General features: G+C 37.2%; 2 protein-coding genes across 2 annotated transcripts; both read left to right on the forward strand.

The window, feature by feature from the left end:
* Positions 1 to 427: 427 nt before the first annotated feature.
* Positions 428 to 13,237, forward strand: pskh1 (protein serine kinase H1). The gene is made up of 3 exons (XM_065279051.2): positions 428 to 731; positions 2,713 to 3,849; positions 10,606 to 13,237. Exons 2-3 carry the CDS (start codon positions 2,905 to 2,907, stop codon positions 10,915 to 10,917), a joined length of 1,257 nt encoding a protein of 418 aa, XP_065135123.1. The 5' UTR covers positions 428 to 731; positions 2,713 to 2,904; the 3' UTR covers positions 10,918 to 13,237.
* A 1,050-nt stretch (positions 13,238 to 14,287) lies between these two features.
* fan1 (FANCD2 and FANCI associated nuclease 1) lies at positions 14,288 to 22,439 on the forward strand. Its single transcript, XM_065283203.1, has 14 exons — positions 14,288 to 14,332; positions 14,634 to 15,860; positions 15,959 to 16,099; positions 16,186 to 16,384; positions 17,176 to 17,409; positions 18,668 to 18,799; positions 18,887 to 18,995; positions 19,079 to 19,198; positions 19,466 to 19,630; positions 19,791 to 19,959; positions 20,547 to 20,650; positions 20,759 to 20,953; positions 21,621 to 21,749; positions 22,148 to 22,439. The coding sequence occupies exons 2-14, from the start codon at positions 14,714 to 14,716 to the stop codon at positions 22,283 to 22,285; spliced, it is 2,982 nt and encodes a 993-aa protein (XP_065139275.1). The 5' UTR covers positions 14,288 to 14,332; positions 14,634 to 14,713; the 3' UTR covers positions 22,286 to 22,439.
* The last annotated feature ends 506 nt before the right edge of the window (positions 22,440 to 22,945 follow it).

Genomic DNA, 22,945 nt, shown 5'->3' on the forward strand with positions numbered 1-22,945 from the left:
TGTTTGAATGGCATGTTTCATACATTGCAATACAACTGCTGTGAATGTATGAAGTTGTATAAAACTAATAATAATGTCAATTAAGGATATCACATTTTCACAGCATATGGTTTTCTCACTCCCTCAGAAAGAAGAAAACAGAATGTGAAACTGCAGTTATAAAATGTACAATATTCATAACAGCAATAATAAAAGCAGGCCATTTATTATATTTTACAATGTTTCATGTTATATTTAAACACACGATAGGCTGCATTTACATTGTATTCAGAAGACAATTAACATTATTTCTAGTTTGTTTCTCGAACATTTTTATGGTTTTGTCTTCACGATATTTGTTGCAGGGGTCGAAGCAGCGGAGGTCTTTCCCTTTCTAAGAGAAAAAAAAGAAGGGGGAGAGAGAGAGAGAGAGAGAAAGAAAGAAAGGTCTACACAGGAAAAAAGGTAGTCCCACTCCGAAAACACCGTTTCCAAGCAGGCGGTCTCAACTTTTTCTCTCCCGTATCGTTTCTTCGCTAAAATGATACAAATCCATTACCAAGCTTTCCTTTTGGACACAGCATGTTCTTGTTATCAGTCACTTGGAGTTTAGTGTCTGTTCTGTCGGACTAAAGTTTTATAAATCTGAGGTAAAATGGAGAGAGGAGCTGAATTTGGGCTGAGGAGGCTGGCCCTGGGAATCTCGCCTTCTTCTTACTCCCTCCATCGGCTGTAAGAAAACCCCTCTCGAGGTAATTTTAACCTCTTTTTAGACTTTAAAAGTTTGGTATTATGGTTATAAATAGATACGGTTATCATACAAGCCGCATATTCACCAAAATCACGAAGCTTGAGTTCGTTTTTTTGTTGATCCGGGCCTCGAGAAAACAATTGATTTATGCTGGCCGGAGAGTTTTGGGTTTTCAGGGGGTAACTTATATCCGCTATCGGTCAATTGTCAACATTTTGACGATAATAACATCCATGTAACATGCCTGACTCGGAAAAGGCCTAGCGGCGAGTAGACTTGAAGAAAATGTGTGTAAAGTTTTGTGTTTGAGCGGTGAATAAGTGAACAAGTGTCTCAGTTTTGGTCTTTGTGGGGGGCCAGTGGAATTTTTTGTGTGGTAAATGTTAATTTCTATCTCATACAGAATATACATACATAAAGTGCTGAATTCATGTTTTGTTTAGTGGTATCTAGGTTATTCGTTTTATTACCTTACTTTTCTCTGATAACTTAATGCCCAAATAAACATTCTGTACAGTAACGACGTTATATAAATACTATATGTATTTACTATAGTACAATTCCTAAATGCTACAGTGTTTTTGAACTTTAGTAAGTACTAAAATATACTACAGTATTTACTACAGTTTATCAACTTATAGCATACTAATAATATAGTACTGATAAAGTACAGTATGCTATAATTTATTACAGTTTTCAATACTATACTCCATACTGGTTTGCAGCCCAAATGTTAATGTGAACATCTTAAAACCAGTGCATTTTAACATTATTTACTAAATAACTACTGTCTCTATCTATCTATCTAACTGTCTATCGGTCTGTGTGTCCATCCGTCTTTCTTTCTGTCTGTCTATCTGTCCAATTAGTTAAATTGCAGTTATTATATAATAATTATATATTTATTAAACAAAATATGCTGTTTTTTCCAAATCAGTATCAAAAACTATTAGTAGGATTGACACTTGACATCAACAAACCTGTATATCTAACTTTTCACTTTCCTTAAATATACGATTCTTAAATATTTACCAAATGACAGCGTTTCTCATTTTCTTTGGAGCATTTCTCGAATTATATTTAAAATTTGGTACTGTACTTTTTTAATTTCAGTAAGTAAAGTTACACAATATTGTACATGAAATCTTGAAAATTCATATTTACACATTTGGTTTTGCTCTGTAAACAAATTACAAAGACATTGTGATACAATGCCTATTTCACAAATTCACAATACAGCATTACAAAAATTTAATAAAAAATGTTATACTAATCCTATCCTATCTAGCCTGTCCTGTCCTGTCCTGTCCTGTCCTGTCCTGTCCTGTCCTGTCCTGTCCTGTCCTGTCCTGTCCTATCCTATCCTATCCTATCCAATATATACAACCCTGTCCTTTACAATACTATCCTATCTTGTCCTATCCTATCCTATCAAATCCTGTCCTGACCTATCCAATATATCCAATCCTATCCTTTACAATCATGTCCTGTTCTATCCTGTCCTGTCCTGTCCTATCCTATCCTATCCTATCCTATCCTATCCTATCCTATCCAATATATACAACCCTTTCCTTTACAATACTATCCTATCCTGTTCTATCCTATCCAATCCTATCCTGTCCTGTCCTATCCTATCCTATCAAATCCTGTCCTGTCCTATCCAATATATCCAATCCTATCCTTTACAACCCTATCCTTTACAATCATATCCTGTTCTATCCTATCCTGTCCTGTCCTGTCCAATCCTATCCTATCCTATCCTATCCTATACTATACTATACTATACTATCCTATACTAATCATATCCTATTCTATGTACTACTGTACTTACTCTTTGCTCATGTGAACAAAAAACAAATTTTTCTGAGATCTGAACTTTTATTTTGAAAAATAAAATTTCCATTCAAGAATTGAGCCAAAGAGATTTAGAAAAAACTGTAAGGATATATTAAAGCAATAAAACTTTTTTCTTTTGGTTTCAGATCAACAGCAAATTTCTCATCGCCTCTTATTTGGACAGGTGGAAGCACTGAGGTTCATTGTTGAAGTGAGTGTGGGACTGGAAGTTTCCTCTCGTGGCATTTGCCGGTGTGACTCTGCACCGGGCACAGATTGGATATTGCCTGTGAGATGAGGATGTGCTGTTGGCAACAGGAAGGAAGGATTTTGACGTGATGGGGTGCAGGACGAGTAAAGTCCTCCCAGAGCCACCCGCTGATGTCCAACTAGACCTAGTCAAAAAGGTAGAACCTCATCAGACTGATGTCTACAAAAACTTTATCAAATATGACGGTGGCGCTGAGAAAACGGCGTCCGCTCAGGACCAATGCCAGGCTGCGGCAAAGGTGAGTCAATCTCCTCCTCCGGCTACCGGCCAGCCGGAGCCGGCTGATCCACACCGAAAGAAAGTTGCCAAATACAGGGCCAAATTTGACCCTCGAGTGACCGCTAAGTATGATATCAAAGCTTTGATAGGTCGGGGCAGTTTCAGTCGGGTGGTACGGGTGGAACACAGGAGCACGCGGCAGCCGTACGCCATCAAGATGATCGAGACCCGTTACAGAGAGGGCAGGGAAGTGTGCGAATCTGAACTCTGCGTCTTGAGACGCGTGCGGCACACCAACATCATCCAACTGATGGAGGTGTTTGAGACGGCCGAGCGGGTTTACATGGTGATGGAGCTGGCCACTGGGGGAGAGCTGTTTGACCGCATCATCGCCCGTGGGTCTTTTACAGAAAGGGATGCCACACGGGTACTGCAGATGGTTCTTGATGGGGTGAAGTACCTCCACATGCTGGGCATCACGCACAGGGACCTAAAGCCCGAAAACTTACTTTACTATCATCCTGGTGCTGATTCTAAGATCATGATCACAGACTTTGGCTTGGCCAGCACGAGGAAGAAAGGAGATGAATGTCTGATGAAGACTACCTGTGGAACACCTGAGTACATCGCTCCAGAGATTCTCGTTCGCAAGCCATATACTAATGCAGTAGACATGTGGGCACTGGGAGTCATCTCGTACATACTGCTAAGTGGTACCATGCCTTTTGAGGATGACAATCGCATGCGCCTGTATCGACAGATTCTCAAAGGGAAATACAGCTTCTCTGGGGAGGTAAGCATGGTGTGACTATATGCTATACTTTAACATTGGCCAACCGGCTTTTCAACAAGGTGAAGACACATAGATATGAAAATATAGATGATGTACAGAGAATTATATATTTAGTAATGTTTCATTTTCCAAATAAGATGATTTGTTTTGATTACTGTAAGAACATCTTTCAGTTTTTAATTCTGGAAGTCCCTGGGTGACTGACAGTGTGGGTGAAAACACCTGATTTGATCAGTATGTGCATGTTTGTGTTCCCTGGGAGTTGATCTTTTAAATTTGTTGTTGCTACTGCTTTATGATCTACCAGTTGAGCTTTATTTCGTTGTTCAAACCTCGACCTGAATGATGCGCATACTGTTTAGTGCATATGTGTACATCACAATATACATGTAACATATACATGTCCTTAAAGGTCCCGTTCTTTCTGTGTTTTTGAAGCTTTGATTGTGTTTACAGTGTACAATGTGTTCATGTTTCACGTGTAAAAAACGCAGTATTTTTCACACAATTTACTTTTCTGTATAGCGCTGTTTTCACTGTCCTAAAAAAACGGGCTGATGTCTTCTTTGTTCTATGAAGTCCCTCCTTCAGAAATACGTAACGAGTTCTGATTGTGTAGTTTGTTTAGTGTGTTGTGATTCAATAGCAGCCTAGCTTGCCGTTAGCTTAGCTTGCTGTTAGCTTAGCTGGCGACTGACGTATTCCTGTGGGCGGAGTTTAGTCAAAAAACTGTTCTAGTGACGTCATTAAAACAGGAAGTAGAGGGCTTTAGTCCAAACCAGCCATTCGCTGTAGACTTTAAAAGGCGAATTCTGTTAAAGAAAATAAATCGCCTGGCAGTGAACTTTGAACTTGATCATTTTCCAGGTATTATTTATTCTATTATAGCAACATTACACACTAACTAGGGTTTAAAAAATGGGATCAGAAGAACGTGACCTTTAAACATTTTATATACCAAACGCTATATAAAATGTGACCCTGCCTGTGAAAACTTACTTTCTACATTAAATACATATTGGAAAGAACATTCTGTGAAAATATAAAGATATCTTTAATATTGTCTCAGTAAAACCTTGTCAAAGATTGAAATTAAAGTAAAATCAGTGATTGTAATAAAACTTTGATGCTCCTCATCTGGATTTCACAGACACTTACAAGTATTAGGGATGTGCATTTATGTCATTTTTTCATTTCGATTAATCCATAGGTCTGAAGAACGAGTACTCGATTAACTGGGGGCGGGGCAATCAAAGGGGCGGGGCGTACACGTCATGGTGAAAATGAAAATATTTTTATTAAAAACACTCAAATAAAACTTAATTTCGAAGAAACTATTACAGAACAATGAACACATACTAGAGTTTTAATGAATTAAATGTTTTTAACAGAAACCTCTAACAGGAAAAGCTGCGTGATGGAATGAAACTAAAGGGTTAACAAACACAAACCGAAGCGCTTTCTATATGACGCACTCTGCATAATATTAAGCCTTTATACAACAAAAATGTACAACGTCCATCTATCTGCATAAATGCAAGACTTCAACTAAGTTATCTAAAAAAAATAAAGTTTAACTCCCTTTGTGGATGTGCATCATAAACAGCGCGCTTTAAACACGTCCAGTCAAAGCACAAGCTTCACAACATTAAGCAGCTTTAAGTGTTTTGCTATCATTTTAGCGTTTAGCTGTGTCGTGTCGTCCTCTTACCTCAGTCAAGATGTAATGTAAATGCCCGTATGGCTCTCTGGTATCTCTTGACATTTGATGTTTAAATATGAGATGATAACCCATTGAACTTTTGACGGCGCTGTACATTTTGAAACTGACTGACTGTATTTCCGAAGATCACGGCATCCTTTTAAACCATAGTGCCTCAGTGATGTGAGGTGTGACCGGCTTCGCGGGCTCGCGGGCTGCCGCGCATTACGCAGACCGGCGGGTTGCTGATGCGCGGTCACGCGGAATTATCTGTTTGTTTTTGAATCACGCATGGTAATGCTACTGATGTCATACGTCGGTCTGCGTAGCTTGACACGACGTCAAACACGCATCTCCAGACCCAGTCTTTACTACCACATGCGCTCGTAACGCTAACCAGACACCCAAATGCCACCATATCCACAATAAATAAATAAATAAACCCACATGATCATAGTTTTCGTGATCGATCATCGATGCCACGTTCGAGTACTCGAGCAATCGAGTACTCGTGCCCATCCCTAACAAGTATGTTTCAAAATGAATTTGAATTAACCTAAAACTGTCACACACAACTAAATTCCCTTCTTACATACAAACTGTGCAAAAGTGCAGATACAGTATTTTACCAAAATTAAACATGACAGTTAATGCAAAGAGTAGAGGTTTAGGGTGAGAATAATAAACAAAGTGTAGCGAAACCCTCTTTTGAATAATCCCTCTATGCCATCTATGGTGATATATCAAATCTGTATGCATAGACAAACATAAGTTTAATATGGTCACCATATTAAACTTATGTTTGTCTATGCATACAGATTATGGTGTAAGGATAATATATGTGGAAATCAGAGCCTGCTGGGAGATTGGAGAAGCAGATGTTTCTCATATAGTGTAGAAGGGCAGTAATACAGATGCTAATATTACCTGGTGTTGTTTGTACATAATACATAATTTACTGTGTGAGATTAGCATCATGAATGTAAGAGCTTTTATGAATCATCTATTTATAAATGTCATCTTTTTTAAAGGTGTCATTTGGGTTTTTTAGCGGCATCTAGCGGATTTCGAAAAGCAATGAGAAGCTATGGTAGCTGCCACAGGACAAACATGTCATTTGAGACAACGTAGGGCCGAAATGCCCTCAGTTTGTCCATTTAGGGTTACTGTAGAAACATGGTGTGACTTGAACCCACGGTGTATGTAAATAGAAACAGCTCATTCTAAGGTAATAAAAACCAAACAGTTCATTATGTGAGGTCTTTATACATCACCAATAAAATAGCAATGCATTTTATATCATAAGACTGCACAATTAATCGAAAAACTAATCGGGATTACAATTACAGTTGAAACAATTACATAATCGCCCAAAGCCTCAAGTACAGCTGTCCATTTGTGCTCATTTCTGTGCGTTTCGGCACCAAATATAGCGGTGAATCAGAGATTTTAAAATTGATAAGTTAACGTGTCCTTTAGCCATTCGTTTTGGATTTTTTTTTTTTTTGAATTATTTGTTATTTACATTATATTATTTAGTTTCGGATGCTTCAACCATCTTTTACCATCCAGCTGGTTCACCGTCACAAGTCATAAAACATTTCAAAAACTTGAATGTAAAACCTATTAATCTGCAATAATACAAAACCAAGTAGAATAATCGACAATTATGATTATTTGTTATAATCGTGCAGCACTATTATATTGCATTTCTGTCAAGAGATCCTAGTTACACCATTTATAGTTTTCATTGGCTGATGCTAATACACATTGCGTGAAAGCTGGGCGACTGATAGCTGGAATAATGCTAAACAAGATCACATAATTGTTTATATTTTCGCAATATTTATTTAACTGGCTTAAAAATCTCTCATGGGTCTATCACTACTCTATTACCTCTCTATAATTTAAGGTGAAATGTGTAATTTTCTCTGGTGAAATGGAGGTTGTTGTTCAATCTCAGGTTACCTGTTTTGTTAACCTGTGCTCTAGTGACGTGATAGATGTCCGTGGTCTAGTAAGTGTGTGTTTATGACCGGTCTGAAAGAAATCTGTCTACTGTTGTACCACTTCTTGAGGTCACTGAGGCTTTACTCAATCCATTCAGAACTGCATTCCTCAATGGAAATATTCCCAACAAAGCCACCAACACAAAAGGCTATAATAGTCCTGCCTCTACGTCTGGCTTTTGCCTTCATGCGCTCTGTTTCTATTTATCACAAAGTCTTTTCAGACACTTTAAACTATTGCCAAATTTTTCGATTTGATTTGGATTTATTGATGAGTTTATTTGTGCGCTTTAATTTTCCGTCGCATGTATATTTGTTTGTGCTTGTGGTTTGGGGTGTATCTATGTGTTTGTGTTAGCTGGATGATAACCAGAACACTTTTACTATTGCGTGTTATGCCGCAGTAACCCCCTGCGTGAGCGTGTGATGCAGGGCCGCAGAGTTCCTGGCAAAGCGTCTGCGTCAGGGCTTCATTGCTGCTGTGAGTCACAGACAAGACGAATGTTAGCTTTACAGGGAAAAGCCCTGGAGGAGTCATTCTAACCAACAAAAACCGAACAATGTTTTGTTTTCTGTCTTGCTTATAGATGTGCTAGTGTGTGGCCAGTTGTCATAACATACCGGGATATGCATTGCTAGTCTAAAGATGTGACCTGATAAGTGAAAAATTAACTTAAAGTAACTAGTTCATACTTTTTATGTTGCTGTCTGCTGAAACGTTTGGTGTAAGCTGAATAGGCACAGGTGATACATGTCTTTCTGTTTCAATGAACTTGAATTATGCTGGCCAATATATGCATTTTATAGTTGATTGTGTCTTGCATATTTTAATTTCTGTTCACTATTTCTTTCAAAGGAAAAATCTGTAATATTATAATGTTTGCAATGATCTAAAGATATGCAAACATACAGCCACGGGAAATATTAAAAGACCACTCCAGTTTTGACTTTAAGCATTATATGTATTGTGACCATTTTAGTCCAGTGTCTTTTGAATTTCAACAAAAGCAAAACTCAGGAGGGACATAAAATCACCCAACAGCCAATGTATAAGACTGAGAGCATGACAAGACCCTTGAAAGATGTGACTAAAATTCAGGATTTTTCCTAATACATGTAAAACATTAGCATTTTGTTATTGAGAAATAAATGTAATCTTGTTTTCTCTGTAGAATTGAATATTGGAAAACGCTGCATCTTTTTTTGTTATTTTGCTTATGTTTTCCAAAATTCGGGTTTAAAATGCAATGAATGCAAATAAAAATATTATTTTTATTAAGAATTTGGCAGAAAAGTTGGCGGTAGTTGACAGAATGAAAAAAAATTATAATTTTACTTAAACACATACCTATAAATAGTAAATCTAGAAAAACAGAAAGGAACTATTGAAATGATCTCTCTCTATATCTATCATGTCTACAACCATGGAAGAAACCACTCCAGTGTTGCCTTTAATTGTCATTTCTACTACACAATTCAATCCAGTTTCAAATTCTTCTGAATTTCAACAAAAGCAAACCTCAGGAGTGACAAACTCATCCAACAACAATGTAAAAGACTGAGAGCATGCCAAAACACATGAAAGATGTGATTAAAAATCAGGGTTATTCCATTACATTTTCTTTTTTTTGTGTGTTAGTGTAGCAGTAGTGCTGTTTAAATGCATCATATATTTGTTTTCTTTGCAGTATTCAAGATCTGAAAACATTGCATATTTTGTTAGTTTGCCTGGTTTCAGTTTTCTGCAGATAAATGCAAATTAAAACATTATGAAATGTTGTCGGTAGTTGACAGAATAAAATACATCTGTTGATCCTTCACATGTGAAGCATCTCAGTAAGATTAAACCCTCACTCTGGGTTTACATGATTTGATGTCTGCATGTTTTTGCTCAGGAATTACAGTGGCTATATCATTTCTATAGGAAAGAATTGGACAAATATTAAAGATTTAAATGGATTTAAACATTGTTTGGTCAAAAGCACGGCTGCGTCTGAAACCGCATACTGTATAGTAGGTACTGATTAAGATGAAGTACCTAATTACTTGCCGTTAAAACAGTAGGTACTGTATAGTATGAATCCTGGTAGTATGAATGAAATTTGTCCGTACTACATCCACCATGTTGCTACATCACGTGACATACGTCATCATCACGTCATGTCATTCCAGCGCGAAAACAGCGGCGTGCCTCTTCTTCTTCGTTGGAGAACTTCTCTCCAGGGGCATCATGGGATAGTGAAGTGACCATCGTATGCACACTGCAAAATCTAACCGGAAGTAGTAGGTCATCCGGGTACTTTTCGCATACTGTTTTTCGAATACTATGTATTCAGACATACTACTCGCCTAGCCTATTGCATTTCGCGTACTAAATAGTATGAAGTAGGCGGTTTCGGACGCAGCACAAGTGTTTTCTCAATCTAAATTGAAAGCAAAAATAACAATCATGAGTCCGCTGGCACCCTCTGCAGGCATTTGTTATAATACATAATGCTGGTTTTTATTACATATAATATCAATGTTCATCGTCATTATTATATGTAATTTTCAAAGTTATTGCTCACTTAGGTCTATTTTTATTACCAAAAAATATCAAATTACTTCATTATCAATTACCAAAATAATTCTTAGGTAGAGATTTCTGTTTCCCATTCATATATTTTATAATTGAGGATTTCTTAAAAACTGTAAAAATCTTGTTTCATTTTCGTGAACCCAATCTCGTATCTTGTCTCGTTTTGTGGAAAGTCTCATCCCTATGCATTATATCTGAGTGTATGTCATGTGTTAAGTGATCTAAAAAGACTGTGAAGCATAACTAACAAGGGCTCTTGTGGCTCAGAGAGAAGTGCATGCAGCTAGCAACAAAAAGGTCATAGGTTTAATCCCAGGAAATGCATGTAAAATCTATAGCTTGAATGCACGTAGTCACTTTGGATAAAAGCATTTACCAAATGCATAAAAGAAAAAAGTCATTATTTGAAGGAAGTGAGTTTTATTTTATTAAAACTGTTTTTTCTATCATCTCTCTCTGTCTGTCAGCCATGGCCAAGTGTTTCCAACCTCGCTAAGGACTTTATCGACCGTGTCCTCACAGTGGATCCTAATGAACGGCTGACTGCGGGCCAGGCACTTAAACACCCTTGGATTGTCAGCATGGCTGCTTCCTCCTCCATGAAGAACCTGCAGCGATCCATTTCCCAGAACCTCCTGAAGAGAGCCTCATCACGCTGTCACAGTACCAAGTCAGCCCAATCCACTCGCTCCAGCCGCTCCACCAAATCTAGCAAGGCACGACGCGTTCGCGAGAAAGAACTGAGGGAACTCAACCGAAGATACCAGCAGCAGTTGTAATGGTTGACAATATGTGTCCTACTAGTTCAGACAAACAGTGGAGAGCGTTGGAGAGCGCAGAACAACACTGCATCTCGATTAAGATGTCAACTTTCTCATCACGGAGCCAATTAGAAGAAAACTTCCTTTGAAACTTTCATACGTTTTCTCTTTTTCTGCTGTTTCTCTCGTTTATTACCTGTGTTTTATTTATTTATTGTTGGTGTATTTTCATTGTCATGTTGTCTTTTGAAATTGTCTCATTCATCCTTTTATCTGATTGTATCTGTTGAACAGAAGTTTTACTTTGCTGGAAGGACTGAGAATACATGTTGACTGTTTCAGACCTTCCTGATTTTTGCTGTGAATTATTTGTTTTGGTACACTGTCAGACAAAATAGTCAAAAATAATTTCTCAAGCTGTCACTGGGGTGATATCCTTTAAAAAGGTCCTAATATGTACCATTTACATACACTCTAAAAAATGCTGGGTTGTTTTTAACCCAGGGCTGGGTCACTATTGGACAGAACACACTGCCGGGTTAAAATGACCCAACTGATGGGTTATTTTAACCCAACTGCTGGGTTGTTACAACATGGATGATTGACAGTAAGCCAGCAATTGGGTTAAAACAACCCAGCAGTTGGGTCATTTTAACCCGGCAGTGTGTTCTGTCCAATAGTGACCCAGCCCTGGGTTAAAAACAACCCAGCTTTTTTTAGAGTGTACAGATATGTATACATTTGGTACCAATATGTACCTTTGTTGTACTAATATGCACTCGTAGGCACCAATATGTGTTTTTGAGGTACCAATATGACCTCTTTAGGTGCAATGGTGTACTTTTTGAAAGGGTACCGCCCCAGTGACAGCTAGGGACCATTTTTTCTGACAGTGCATCCACAAAGTCAGTTGCTCTTCTGAGAGGGGAAATGTGCTGTTTATGCATTATTAAAAATAAACCAAATGGCCTTAGAAAAGTAACCATGCAGATCACATTTATAATGACAATGCAATCTCTTGATATCAAGGGGCTACAATTGTTTTTCTTGTGCCTTCATTTTGTTAAACTTTTCCTGCAACCCAGCTAAGAAAGAAAATTTAAATCTTAAGAAAAATTATTTTAGTAAAATAGTTTTAAGACTCTTAAGTCTCAAGATTTGCCTTAAGTCTTAAGATTTGGTAAGTGAAAAACTCACTATTCAATTTTAACTTTAAAGTTTGTAGCAGAATTGTGGCAGTCACCTTTGTAGGATGATTCATGACTTACACTGTTGGATCTGTCTTAACATGCATCCTGGTCATTTATCATACTAACTAATATTGATCACTCTGTGACAGTGGGTGGCTCAGTGGATTAGAAGCCTGAGCTTTATGCTTTGGTTTCTTTCATTGACCCCAGTTATTTTTCCTTGGATAAGCCACTTGAACCACCATGAGGTTTTTGTGACCCTCACAAGAAATATGCCCCCTGTTAGAAAAGAGCAGAAATATGCCAAAGACATTCTCATGTGCCTATATAAAAAGAGAACCATTTGGGGAGAAATTACTTCTCATAAAAAATTATACTTTTAAAACTGTGATAATATTGAGAATTCTGGAAGTATATGTTTTAAATAAATCAATTTTTGTGTAATTTTATAAAAATAGCAATATTTTGGATATTTTAACAACAGTATTTGACAAAATAAATACTTAAAACTTTGTTTTCTTTAACATTATTTTACATCTAAGCTTGCGTAATTCTCAAACAAACTTTAGAAAATAATGTTTTTTCTTCAATTTTTTATGTTTATTAATTAAATTCAACAGTTTGTAAAATAACTTTAAGTATTCTGGGTTGTTTTTTCTAAGTTAAAAGTTATTAGAAACACATTTAACATCAGTTTAATGTTGCTTGAGGGGTCATTTATGAGTGTAAGGTCCATCATACAGTACATTTTTCTTTCAACAAAATCCACTAAAATGCCTTGGTGCCAAAAATGACTTTGGGTAATTATATGTTTTGGGAAGACCACTGTTGTTATTGTCTCTATACCCCAAATAGTTTTTCTTAAGAAAAGTGTTATTGTAGCCTATACAAGTGTTTGTTGTTCAGATTTATTCGATTTACTATTGAGTCTTATTGAAAATGGCAATGAAAATACTCTTAAAAGTGCAAAAATATATTTGATTTAGTCTTTCATCAACATGCATGTAATGTGTGTTTGTAGCTACAGTTGAAATAAAACTTCAACTGTTGTTGGTTTATTGAGTTTAATCCAACAATGTCTTTTGAAAAGATTGTTTTTGTCTTTTTTTAAATGAATTGTTATAGAAAATGTTCATTAACTTTTCAAAATAGTGAAATCATTAATATTTTGTAAAATTTGGGAATTAAATAATCCAAAAACAAATGTCTGCACAGTAATTCATCTATCTTTAACACGTTCACCACCAAAAATTCTCAGTCTCCAATGTGGTGAAGCTTGAAAATTCTAAATGTAATTTCTTCTGTATTCTCCCAGGTGTGTAAGGCTAATTCATATTTCCACATGTGCAGCATTTACATCATGATTTGGTTTTCAGTAATGGAGATGTGACAAAATAGTAAAGGTAACGTTAGTCTGAGAAAGTGGACAAGTCTGTTTTCTCGATAGAGCGTTAAAAGTTTTCACATTAAGATACATTTTAGTCATATCTTTGCTTTTTTATAGTATAGGTATGGCTCAGCATAATTTTTTTTATTATTTCTCAATTGTACATGTAACTTTACCGCAGTTAAAAATTGCAGCATTTAGCAAAGGCGGACACTACTTGAGTATTTAAAGTACATTTTCCAAGCATCTGTGCTTTATCAGAGTGTTTGCCTTGGGAAAAATTTACTTTTCTAAAAATGTTCCCTACATTCCTACTGTGTATTCCTTTAATATTGCATATTTCAATTTATTTAATACCTAATTACATAAAAATTGTGAACTTTTGACTTTTCTTGAGTAAAAGTACAGAAGTACTTTTTACTTAAGTAAAAGTAAAAAAACACTAGATGTTTAATGTACTTAAATATTAAATATAAACCAAAAACTTGAAATTATGAAATGTAGTGGAGTCAAAATTATGATAATATGCTTTGGATTGTGTATTTTTTCCAAAGAAAAACACTGATAAAATATGAATACTTAAAAATTTACTTTTATGTAGAAAGTGTCCGCATTGTCCAAAGCGATTTACACAAAAAAAGGATGAAGCAATTCAATAAACATTATCATAAAATAAAAAATAAAGTTAATGTTGCTGTTATTTTTATTCATAAAAATCAAATGTAACGTCACCCTTGGTCAACAAAGGCCAGAAAAGATGATTTTTTTAAAGACTTTTATTTTGAAAAGAAACACAAGCGTTACAAGGCGCCGTATTCTTGCGGCTGGCTTCACGGTTTACACCAGCGCCAGACAGGTCTGTATGATTTTCTATCTTCAGTTTTATTTGCAGTCCCAAATATTATTAAATCCTACTTTATTAACTACATTCCTCCTTATGTTAGTCTTATTTAATTTATGGAATAGTTAATGCATTTTGTTATAACTGTCAAATTTCAAGATTAGGGCACATCAAATAAATTGCAAGGTATGAAGGTGTAGTTAATTAATGTATTGTATAGCAACAGTTATCTCTGTCTGAACCACTATCAGATGAGTATCATTCTCCTTTACTAACCGTTTTGTCTCCTATGTACTGTATGTGTACTTTCTCGCAGGTTTAAAAAAATGTGTGTGAGCTTGTCTCACATCTAGTTCAGGGTTACCTCATCCATACAATGTGTCCATGTGATAACCTATGAATGCAGTCATGGAGTCTCAGGTTGGGAGAGGCAGTTCATCTAAAAGACTTTCAATGACAAAGAAAAAGAGTGCCAGCGCAGTCAAAGAGAGATTAAGCAACGGGTGCCAGACTGGTTCTATAACTTCATTTTTCAGGAATACACCACCATGTAAACTGGCCTGCCCTCTATGTGGTGAACTTGTACCTCTATACAAGATAAATGAACACATAGACTCACAGTGCCAGGAATTTCTCAGAGAGGACGGTGAAGATGCATCGACTGTCAGTGGTGATGACAACAAACAGGAGGAAATGATCAAATCACCCTCAAATGGGACGGTTACTCAAACTGAGAGAAAAGAGAAAAAACCAGTGGAGAAAAATGCTGAAATGAGTCCATATTTCACAAAAAACTGTGTCTTGAAGCAAGATTTATCTGAAACTAATTCGCAAGCTAAGATCATTAAGAACATTGGATTTGGAAGCTTGTCCGCCAAACTGTCAAAAAGAGCGCTTAGGCCTCCAGAAATGGATCTTTCTCATGTCTCCGCGGATGATATGGCCAATAATGCAGATTTAAGCAGTTCACAGAAAGAAAACATGACTTTTGAAACTACATCCTGTGTTGTGGAAACAGGTGAGACGTTTTCATCTGAACCTGCAGCTTGTAACCAAGTGAAAAGCGCTGTGGTAGTTTTGACAGAAACACCAAGCAGTAGCGTTGCCTCTCAGTCAGTCAAATCCACATCCAGGAGGGTCCTGAAGAGGGGGTCAGATGACAAAACGAAAAGCGAAACAAACACTACAGATACCATCAGCAAACGCAAAAAAAGTAAAAGTCAAAAAAGTTCATTTCCTATTTTCAAAGGACAAGAAACTAATATGATCTCAGATCAAGCAGAAGCTTTGTCAAGTGTGTTTGAGGTTTCATCATTGGAGAGTCGAACTGAAAAGGAGACAACCCACAAAGACATTGAGAAGTATCCTGAAGCTGTACCAATGGATGAACCCGAAATGCTCAGCACTGTGACATCTACCAGGCAACCGTATTATCTGCGAAACTTTCAGGTTGTGCTTGAGGCAGTATTGGAGAACGAGGATGATCGGATGCTTTTTAATGAAGAGGATTGCGCAACCATTCACGCTTTTCAGAACCTTTCAGGTAGAGGACAAATCTTAAAAAACACATCTTAGTTCTGTTCTTGGTTTGTTTGTTTTTGGAATTGAAATTTGTATATGCCATCTGTCTTTCTTCTGTAGCACCGGGTCAGATGCTTTATGTACGGCTGTTTCAAAGGAAACTGAAATGGCTTCAGGTCAGTAAGCTGGAATACACGGAGATCAGTCCTGACCTCAGCCCTGTCATTCAAGAGCTGGTTGCTTGTGGCTTCTTGCAAACAGGTTAGATTTGACACTGCTTTGATTTTTAAAGAAAGAAGAACTACAGATATATTAACTACAGATATATTCTTTTCTTCCTTTCCTAGAAAAGGAGCTTCACGACATCCACGAACTCTTAGATTTGCTGCCAGCACCAGATCTCAGAAACCTGGCCAAAACATTTCACCTTGGGCGTGGCGGGAATGGGACTCAAAAACAACAGTTGGTGGAAGGACTTCTCCAGTTGGGAAGGCAGCGGTCACTATTTGGTGGTCAAAACAACACAGGTGCTGTCATTCTCAAGAGGTGAGATATAGCTACATGCACCACCATTACATACAATATAGAGACAGAGCACCATGCGTCATAACCTGAAAACCACGTCCACCGGGGGGGGAACAATGCATTCGTCTCCATTGACTTTGTTTTGCGAGAGGCTGCCTCCTTGTCATTTCTGGCTTATAACAAAAAACAGAATATGCCTAAAAGCTGCTGTGTGACAAGATGTACAGCTAACAAGCCAAAAAACACAGAAATATGTTTTTATAAGCTGTCAACCCCAAAAAACGAGCATTTAAAGACACAAAAGTGGAAACAGGCAACTTTTCATAGTACTACTATTACTGTATTAGAACTGCGCTCACTGGAGGGAAACATAGTCGGCGATCCACTTTTTTCTCCTTAGAGGCTGGGTTTTACGGCTCGACAGCTTATAAAAACTAATTTCTGTTTTTTTTTTTTGGCTTGTTAGCTGTACACCTTGTCACACAGCAGCTTTTAGGCATTATTCTGTTTTTGTTATAAGCCAAAAATGACAAGGAAGCAGCCTCACGTAATACAAAGTGAATGGAGACTGTTGGATTGTTCTCAAACATTTTCAAATCTCTGTCTCTATACCTCAGTGGACTGATGCTGGCAATTCATGCGCAGTTGTTTTAGTTAAAAGCAAATATTCCTGTAAAGTAATTAAGAAAAATATAGCTTAAATACTAAATAAATTTAATACTTTCTTTTGTGATTAAAGTTATTTCTGTACGTAAAACACTCTAGGTCATTAATTTTGCCATGGCTTACTGTTGCTTTTTTTGCTCCTGCAGGGCCAAACAGGCAGCAGGATCTTGTGTGCGTCTCTGCCGCAGATCTCGTGCCGTGTTTTCTCGTCTGCTTCTCCTCTTCTCCCTAACAGACACTTTGGATGAGGAGGAGATGGCCGCTGGAGGACAGGGACAGCTGTACACTATTCTGCTTGTCAATTCTGGTCGTTTAGCTTTCCCCGAGTACACAGTGCATCGTTCAGCCAAACTGTTTCAGGACAGGGATGACCTCATCAGGTTACTTTAAATGTTATTTTTCTTCATCACAATAAAATCTAGCACAATCTAATAGGCAAAAATTGACAGAATATCAGATGAAAGGGTTAATATTATCAATAATATCTTGACATTTTCAGATGAAATGTTTAAGTGTTTTAATGAGATTGAATTATTTTTACTAATATATATATATATATATATATATATACACTAGGGGGTTAGTTATATTGGGGGTTAGGTTCAGGATTTGAAATAGATTTCTTTTTCATATGAGAGATTGCATAATCTGACACCAGACTCAGACAAAAAAAAACAGGATATTCATCATACTGTCTCTTAGCCTGAAAAGTGCATCATCCTGGCCACTGCGCTTGGGTTGGTACCCCAAGGTGCCTGGAGCTATGAGACACATGATGTCCAATTAAGTGGACAGAGGATTAATCAGAATATTCTCCCAATCTAAAATCAATACTAGGAAAATGTAGGTGTTACTTGATATTACTCTCCTAATTTCTTAGGATAGAAGGAATGGATCGATATTCCAGAGTAACTAGGCACTTCTTCATCTTAGTTTGTAGAAAAAAAAATTCCTCATACAACGGCTTGTCCCTAAAGTGGCAGTGTATGGATAATGCACCAGTGTCTCCTGTAATGGTTGATTGCAGCTATGCCTTCATAATCCATGCATATGCAAAAAAAAGGCTTTTTTAAAGGGGACAGAGAAAGAAAAACAATTTTTACCTTGTCTTTTTTTTCAAATGGTAGTCTACCCACATTCACGAACATACAAAAAGTGCTAGACATGCTAAACATCTCAGTCTCATAGAAATTCCTCTTTTAGAAATGTCAGCCAGAAAACAGCCCAATCTGAAAAACTGATGCTTATGACATCACAGGGATCTAACTGCCCCTCCACTTTAAAACAGTTGGCTACATTTTTGAGTGGCAGCAAAGTCAGCCAATCAGTAATGAGATTGCAAGTTAAGCCAGTAGGGGGAGCCAAATAGGTGCAAAACCACTTGTTTAAAATCCCCCACCCTAATAGAGCTACCTGAGAGAGGTTTTTAGGAATCTTCTAAGGTATTACAGACCCAAACAAAAAAAAATTGTGTACATGTCACATCACAGAACAAGGATAAATACCCCGTTCAATCATTCTATGTCACCTTTAAGTACTTGTGACCACTATTTATGAAATTATTAATTATATTTTGCTTATATATGTCTTCAATTGGTCTTTTTATAGTGTTGATTGTTTCAGTTTTCTTCTACACAGGTATGAAATGGCAATGCGTACGCTGCAGGAAGTGATCACTGCTATGCAGGCAGGCAACTGGGAGGACGCCCATGGTCTCTACACCACAGCAAATGCCACCTGGCAAGATATTAAACACACTTGTGACTTAAGGTTTGAACTTAAATTAAGTAAACATATCTTCATTTTATTTTTTCTACTGTTACAAGATGATTTATTAGAAATGTGCCATTCGTGTAGCCATCAAGAGAAGCTGCCAGTTTTCCTGCGTTGTTTCACTGTTGGCTGGACCTACACCCGTATACAGTCTCGAGGAGTTGAGATTTTACAAAGACTTCGATTCTATGAGGTAGAAGGAGTACACATGCATTAATTTTTATTTGCAATTGATTTTACATTCAATTACTTATCATTGCATTTCTTAAAATGTAGGAGGCGGTGGTGGAGCTCAGGAATCTTTTGTCTCAGTCTTTGTATTGTGTAGACAGCAGGGGGCGCTGGTGGGACAGGCTGGCTCTCAATCTCCAACAGCACCTTAAACAACACGAGCAGGTTCAATTAATCAAGTTTCAAGTTTAAATTGAGTTTTCGTGCCTGCTCTGGGAGTATCACTCCAGAATAGCTCTAGTCCTAATCGAACCCATCCCAATTTATTCTGCTTCAGGTGTGTTTTATTAGGATTGGAGCCAAACACTATAGGACAAGCCAACCGGATTTAAAGCCCTAGCCACAGATCACGCCTTTGCTTTAATGTTAGATCTAGATTTCATATTAGCCATTCTTTCAACCTAATAGATTGATGACATTTTTCATATCTAGGCCATCTGTGCCATTCGGGATGGACTCAGTGACCCACTGGTTCGAACAGGCCACCAATTAGCACTTCATCAACGTGCTTCCCGAATGAAGGAATCTGCCAGCTTTAAGAAGTATCGTCTGATGCTTCGAGATTTGCCAGCTGTGCACGTGGAAGATGTCAGTCATGTGAGTTTTCCACATAATGTTTGTATGGGACTGTTACTGCACAGTGATGTAATGCAACCTGTCCTGTTTTTCATCATAATTACTTAATGTTTCGAAAAAATAAAATAAAATAAAAAGATATGTAGTACACAACATTTTAGTAGGTCTGTTTCTGTCACAGGTGACGATCAGAGGACAGCTCTTTCCTCATGAGGGTGGTACGGGTAAATCAGTGTTTCTCAGAGCAGCCAATGAGGACGAAGGCTCCAGAACGGAAAGAGATACTATGGTCATGTGCTCTGTTGAGGATTTGGCACTGGCACACTACAGAACTCTGGGATTTGATCAAGGTTTGTAATTACATTGTTTGCACACCACCATATTCAGGGAATAGAGTTACTTAGCATTACTATTGCTAATGGATTAAATTAGAGAGCTTTCCTATAAGCATAACTGGTTAAAAATGTTTTTAAATCGTCTGCAAATTTGCTCATAGCCCTGCTTTCACAAAGGCTTAAGGCTAGTCCTGGACTAAAACACACGTTTGAGTTGTCTCAACTGAAAATAACTTGCGTATGCCACTGTCATTGATTTGTCTCAAGATACACACCAGTAATGTATTTTTCTAAAACATCTTTATTTAACTAAGGCCTAGTCCTGGCCTTAGCTAAACCTTGTCTGTGAAACCAGGCAATAATGTTATCATGAGATTAGGAGCATCTTTGAATAAGTTTTATACTAATCATTGATTTCACATTCATTTCAATCTTTGACTTACTTAATATTAAATATATCAAAGTTATATTTTCACAGAAATTTATGAAGAAAACAGTAAATCAAAAAAAAAAAGAAAAAATTCATTTTTCATACAAACAATGTAAATAATCTTGGTTTCAAATAAAGGTTTCTGCTATATCTTCTACGCTTTACCCCGAAGGTATTCACGGAGAAGGCTCTACATTTTCCTCTCTGTTTGGACTCCTCATGTGGGACATCGTCTTCATGGATGGGGTCCCTGATGTCTTTCGAAACCCCTACCAGGTACAAAGCAATTAGGGAGTAAATGCAGCATGTTTGACGCAGTTCAGGGTCAGGGCACACCACTGCAATTCAGATCAATGATGGTTTCGATTCTGGCCTTTTCCCCAGAGTTGTCCTTTGGATTTGCACACTGATTGTTTCTATGGTAACCGTCGGGAAGCCATTGAGTCTCGCGCTGAGATGTTGCACGAGGCGTCTGCAGAGACACTACAGGAGCTGATCGCTGATGTGTGGAATGAGCAGGAAGGGCGAATGTGTGCGCTTATAAACTGGGAGCGCTTCTCCTCTCTTCAGCAGGCACAGGTAACCACAGATCAGTTAAAGGAAAACATCAGCGTTTTTCAATATTTTACTATGTTCTTACCTCAACTTAGATGAATAAATACATACCTATGTTTTTTCAATGCGTAGACTTAATCTTTGTTCAGCGCGTTTGGAATATGTTAGCATTTAGCCTAGCCCTATTAATTCCTTAGGATCCAAACAGGGATGAATTTAGAAGCCACCAAACACTTCCATGTTTTTCCATGTTACATTAGTAGTTACACGAGTAAGTATGGTTGCACAAAGTAAAATGTTGATTTTTTTTTAAGCGGATAAAAAATGAGAACTATATTGGATGGCGGAAGTTAGTTTGCAGCACTTCGACCTCGGGCGATATCTACAAATAAGTAGATAAGTAGTGTCGAAGACATGACCTTTGCACTTTTAATGCAATTTTTTACATCAATTGAGCTATTGGAACATTTCAAATTGATAACATGACATTGCAATGAATGACATGTGACAAATGTGTTAACTAGGCACCTCAAGAGACCCCAGAGTCTTAATTGGACCCATTGTCTTTTTGCAGGCTTATTTTGAACCAAGAATGTGTCATGAGTGAATGGCTTTTCCTTTTGGTTAAGTATGGTTTGACAAGGCGCGGTGCCCTCAGTAGCATTTATTTTATTTTTGTTTATGGTTACAGAGTCTGGTGGCATGTCTGGGTGGTCACTTCTTGAGTGGTGTGGTCCTCAGAATGGCAAAGGACTACAGGCACTGCAGAGCAGGACTTCCAGATCTAGTAGTCTGGAGCACTTCCAATAGGACGTACAAGGTGAGGAAAGAATTCTGATTTACATTTATTCAATATTTAAATGTATTGGCCTTAAAAAGAAATTTTATATAACCACTTTTTTGATGTTATGAGCCATTTAAATCTTCCACACCCCCATTAAGAGGACCAAACACACATTCTTCTGTCTTACTCAGTTACTGATATTACTGTAACTATTTATTTCCCCATAGGGATACATTTTTGTTTATATTGTCCTCTCTTTTCTACTGTATTATTTACAGTGTATTCTTACAGTAATGTCTGTTCTCTCTAGTTTATAAGATGTCTGGACTGTAGTAATTTCTATTGAAAGCCATGCAATATTGTAAAATAAACGTTGACTTTGAAGTGCTGTTTAAAAAGTGCTGTCTTTATAATGTTGCATTGTGATCCTCTAGCTGGTGGAGGTGAAGGGCCCTAGTGATCGCCTGTCCCAGAAGCAACAGATCTGGCTGGATGAGCTACGTAAGCTTGGGGCTGATGTCGAAGTGTGTCACGTCACTGCCATTGGAGCACGAGGAGCTCGGCTGGAATAAAGCTGCTAACATTACAAATGAAAACTGTGGATTTGATGATTGTATTTAAACCTTTGTTTGGCACTGGTTCTTGTGATCTAAATGAGTATTAATAGACACTAAGAGGACTTATCCTACTCATCTGAATCCTAATAAATGTTGCTTTTTAAATTGCCTCATGGTGTTGCCTGACTATTTAATGATTTTGTAGCTGTTCATTAAAATTTATTGATGATTGTTTTTTAACTGCATTTCTGGAGTCAATAATTTTTTAAAGGCATGTAATATTCTAGGTAATAAATTTTAATAAAGTTTTAATATTTGCCTATACATTTTTTATATATATCAGAATAACCTCAATTCTTTCTGACTAAAGCTTTTGTCTATTATTGTGTTCAAAACTATTGTTTGTTGTTGTTGACCTTTAGAGGTAATAGATGGCCAAATTCCAACACTGAAATGTTTTTCATTTTATGTCAAGCATGTCTTTCTAGTCTGAAAGAACAAAGACAAGCTGAAAAAAATCTGTAATAAACAGGAAGTGGTACATATAAACATTTTATAGTTTCTATATTTATCGTTTAGATGTCAGTAAATGGAGCCTTGAAATTTGATTATTCAATGAATCTCTTGTCCCTTGCTATTATGACCAATCACATACAAGCGTAAAGACATGGGCGT

This window comes from Paramisgurnus dabryanus, chromosome 9 (genome assembly GCF_030506205.2).
Source record: "Paramisgurnus dabryanus chromosome 9, PD_genome_1.1, whole genome shotgun sequence".
Taxonomy (NCBI): Eukaryota; Metazoa; Chordata; class Actinopteri; order Cypriniformes; family Cobitidae; genus Paramisgurnus; species Paramisgurnus dabryanus.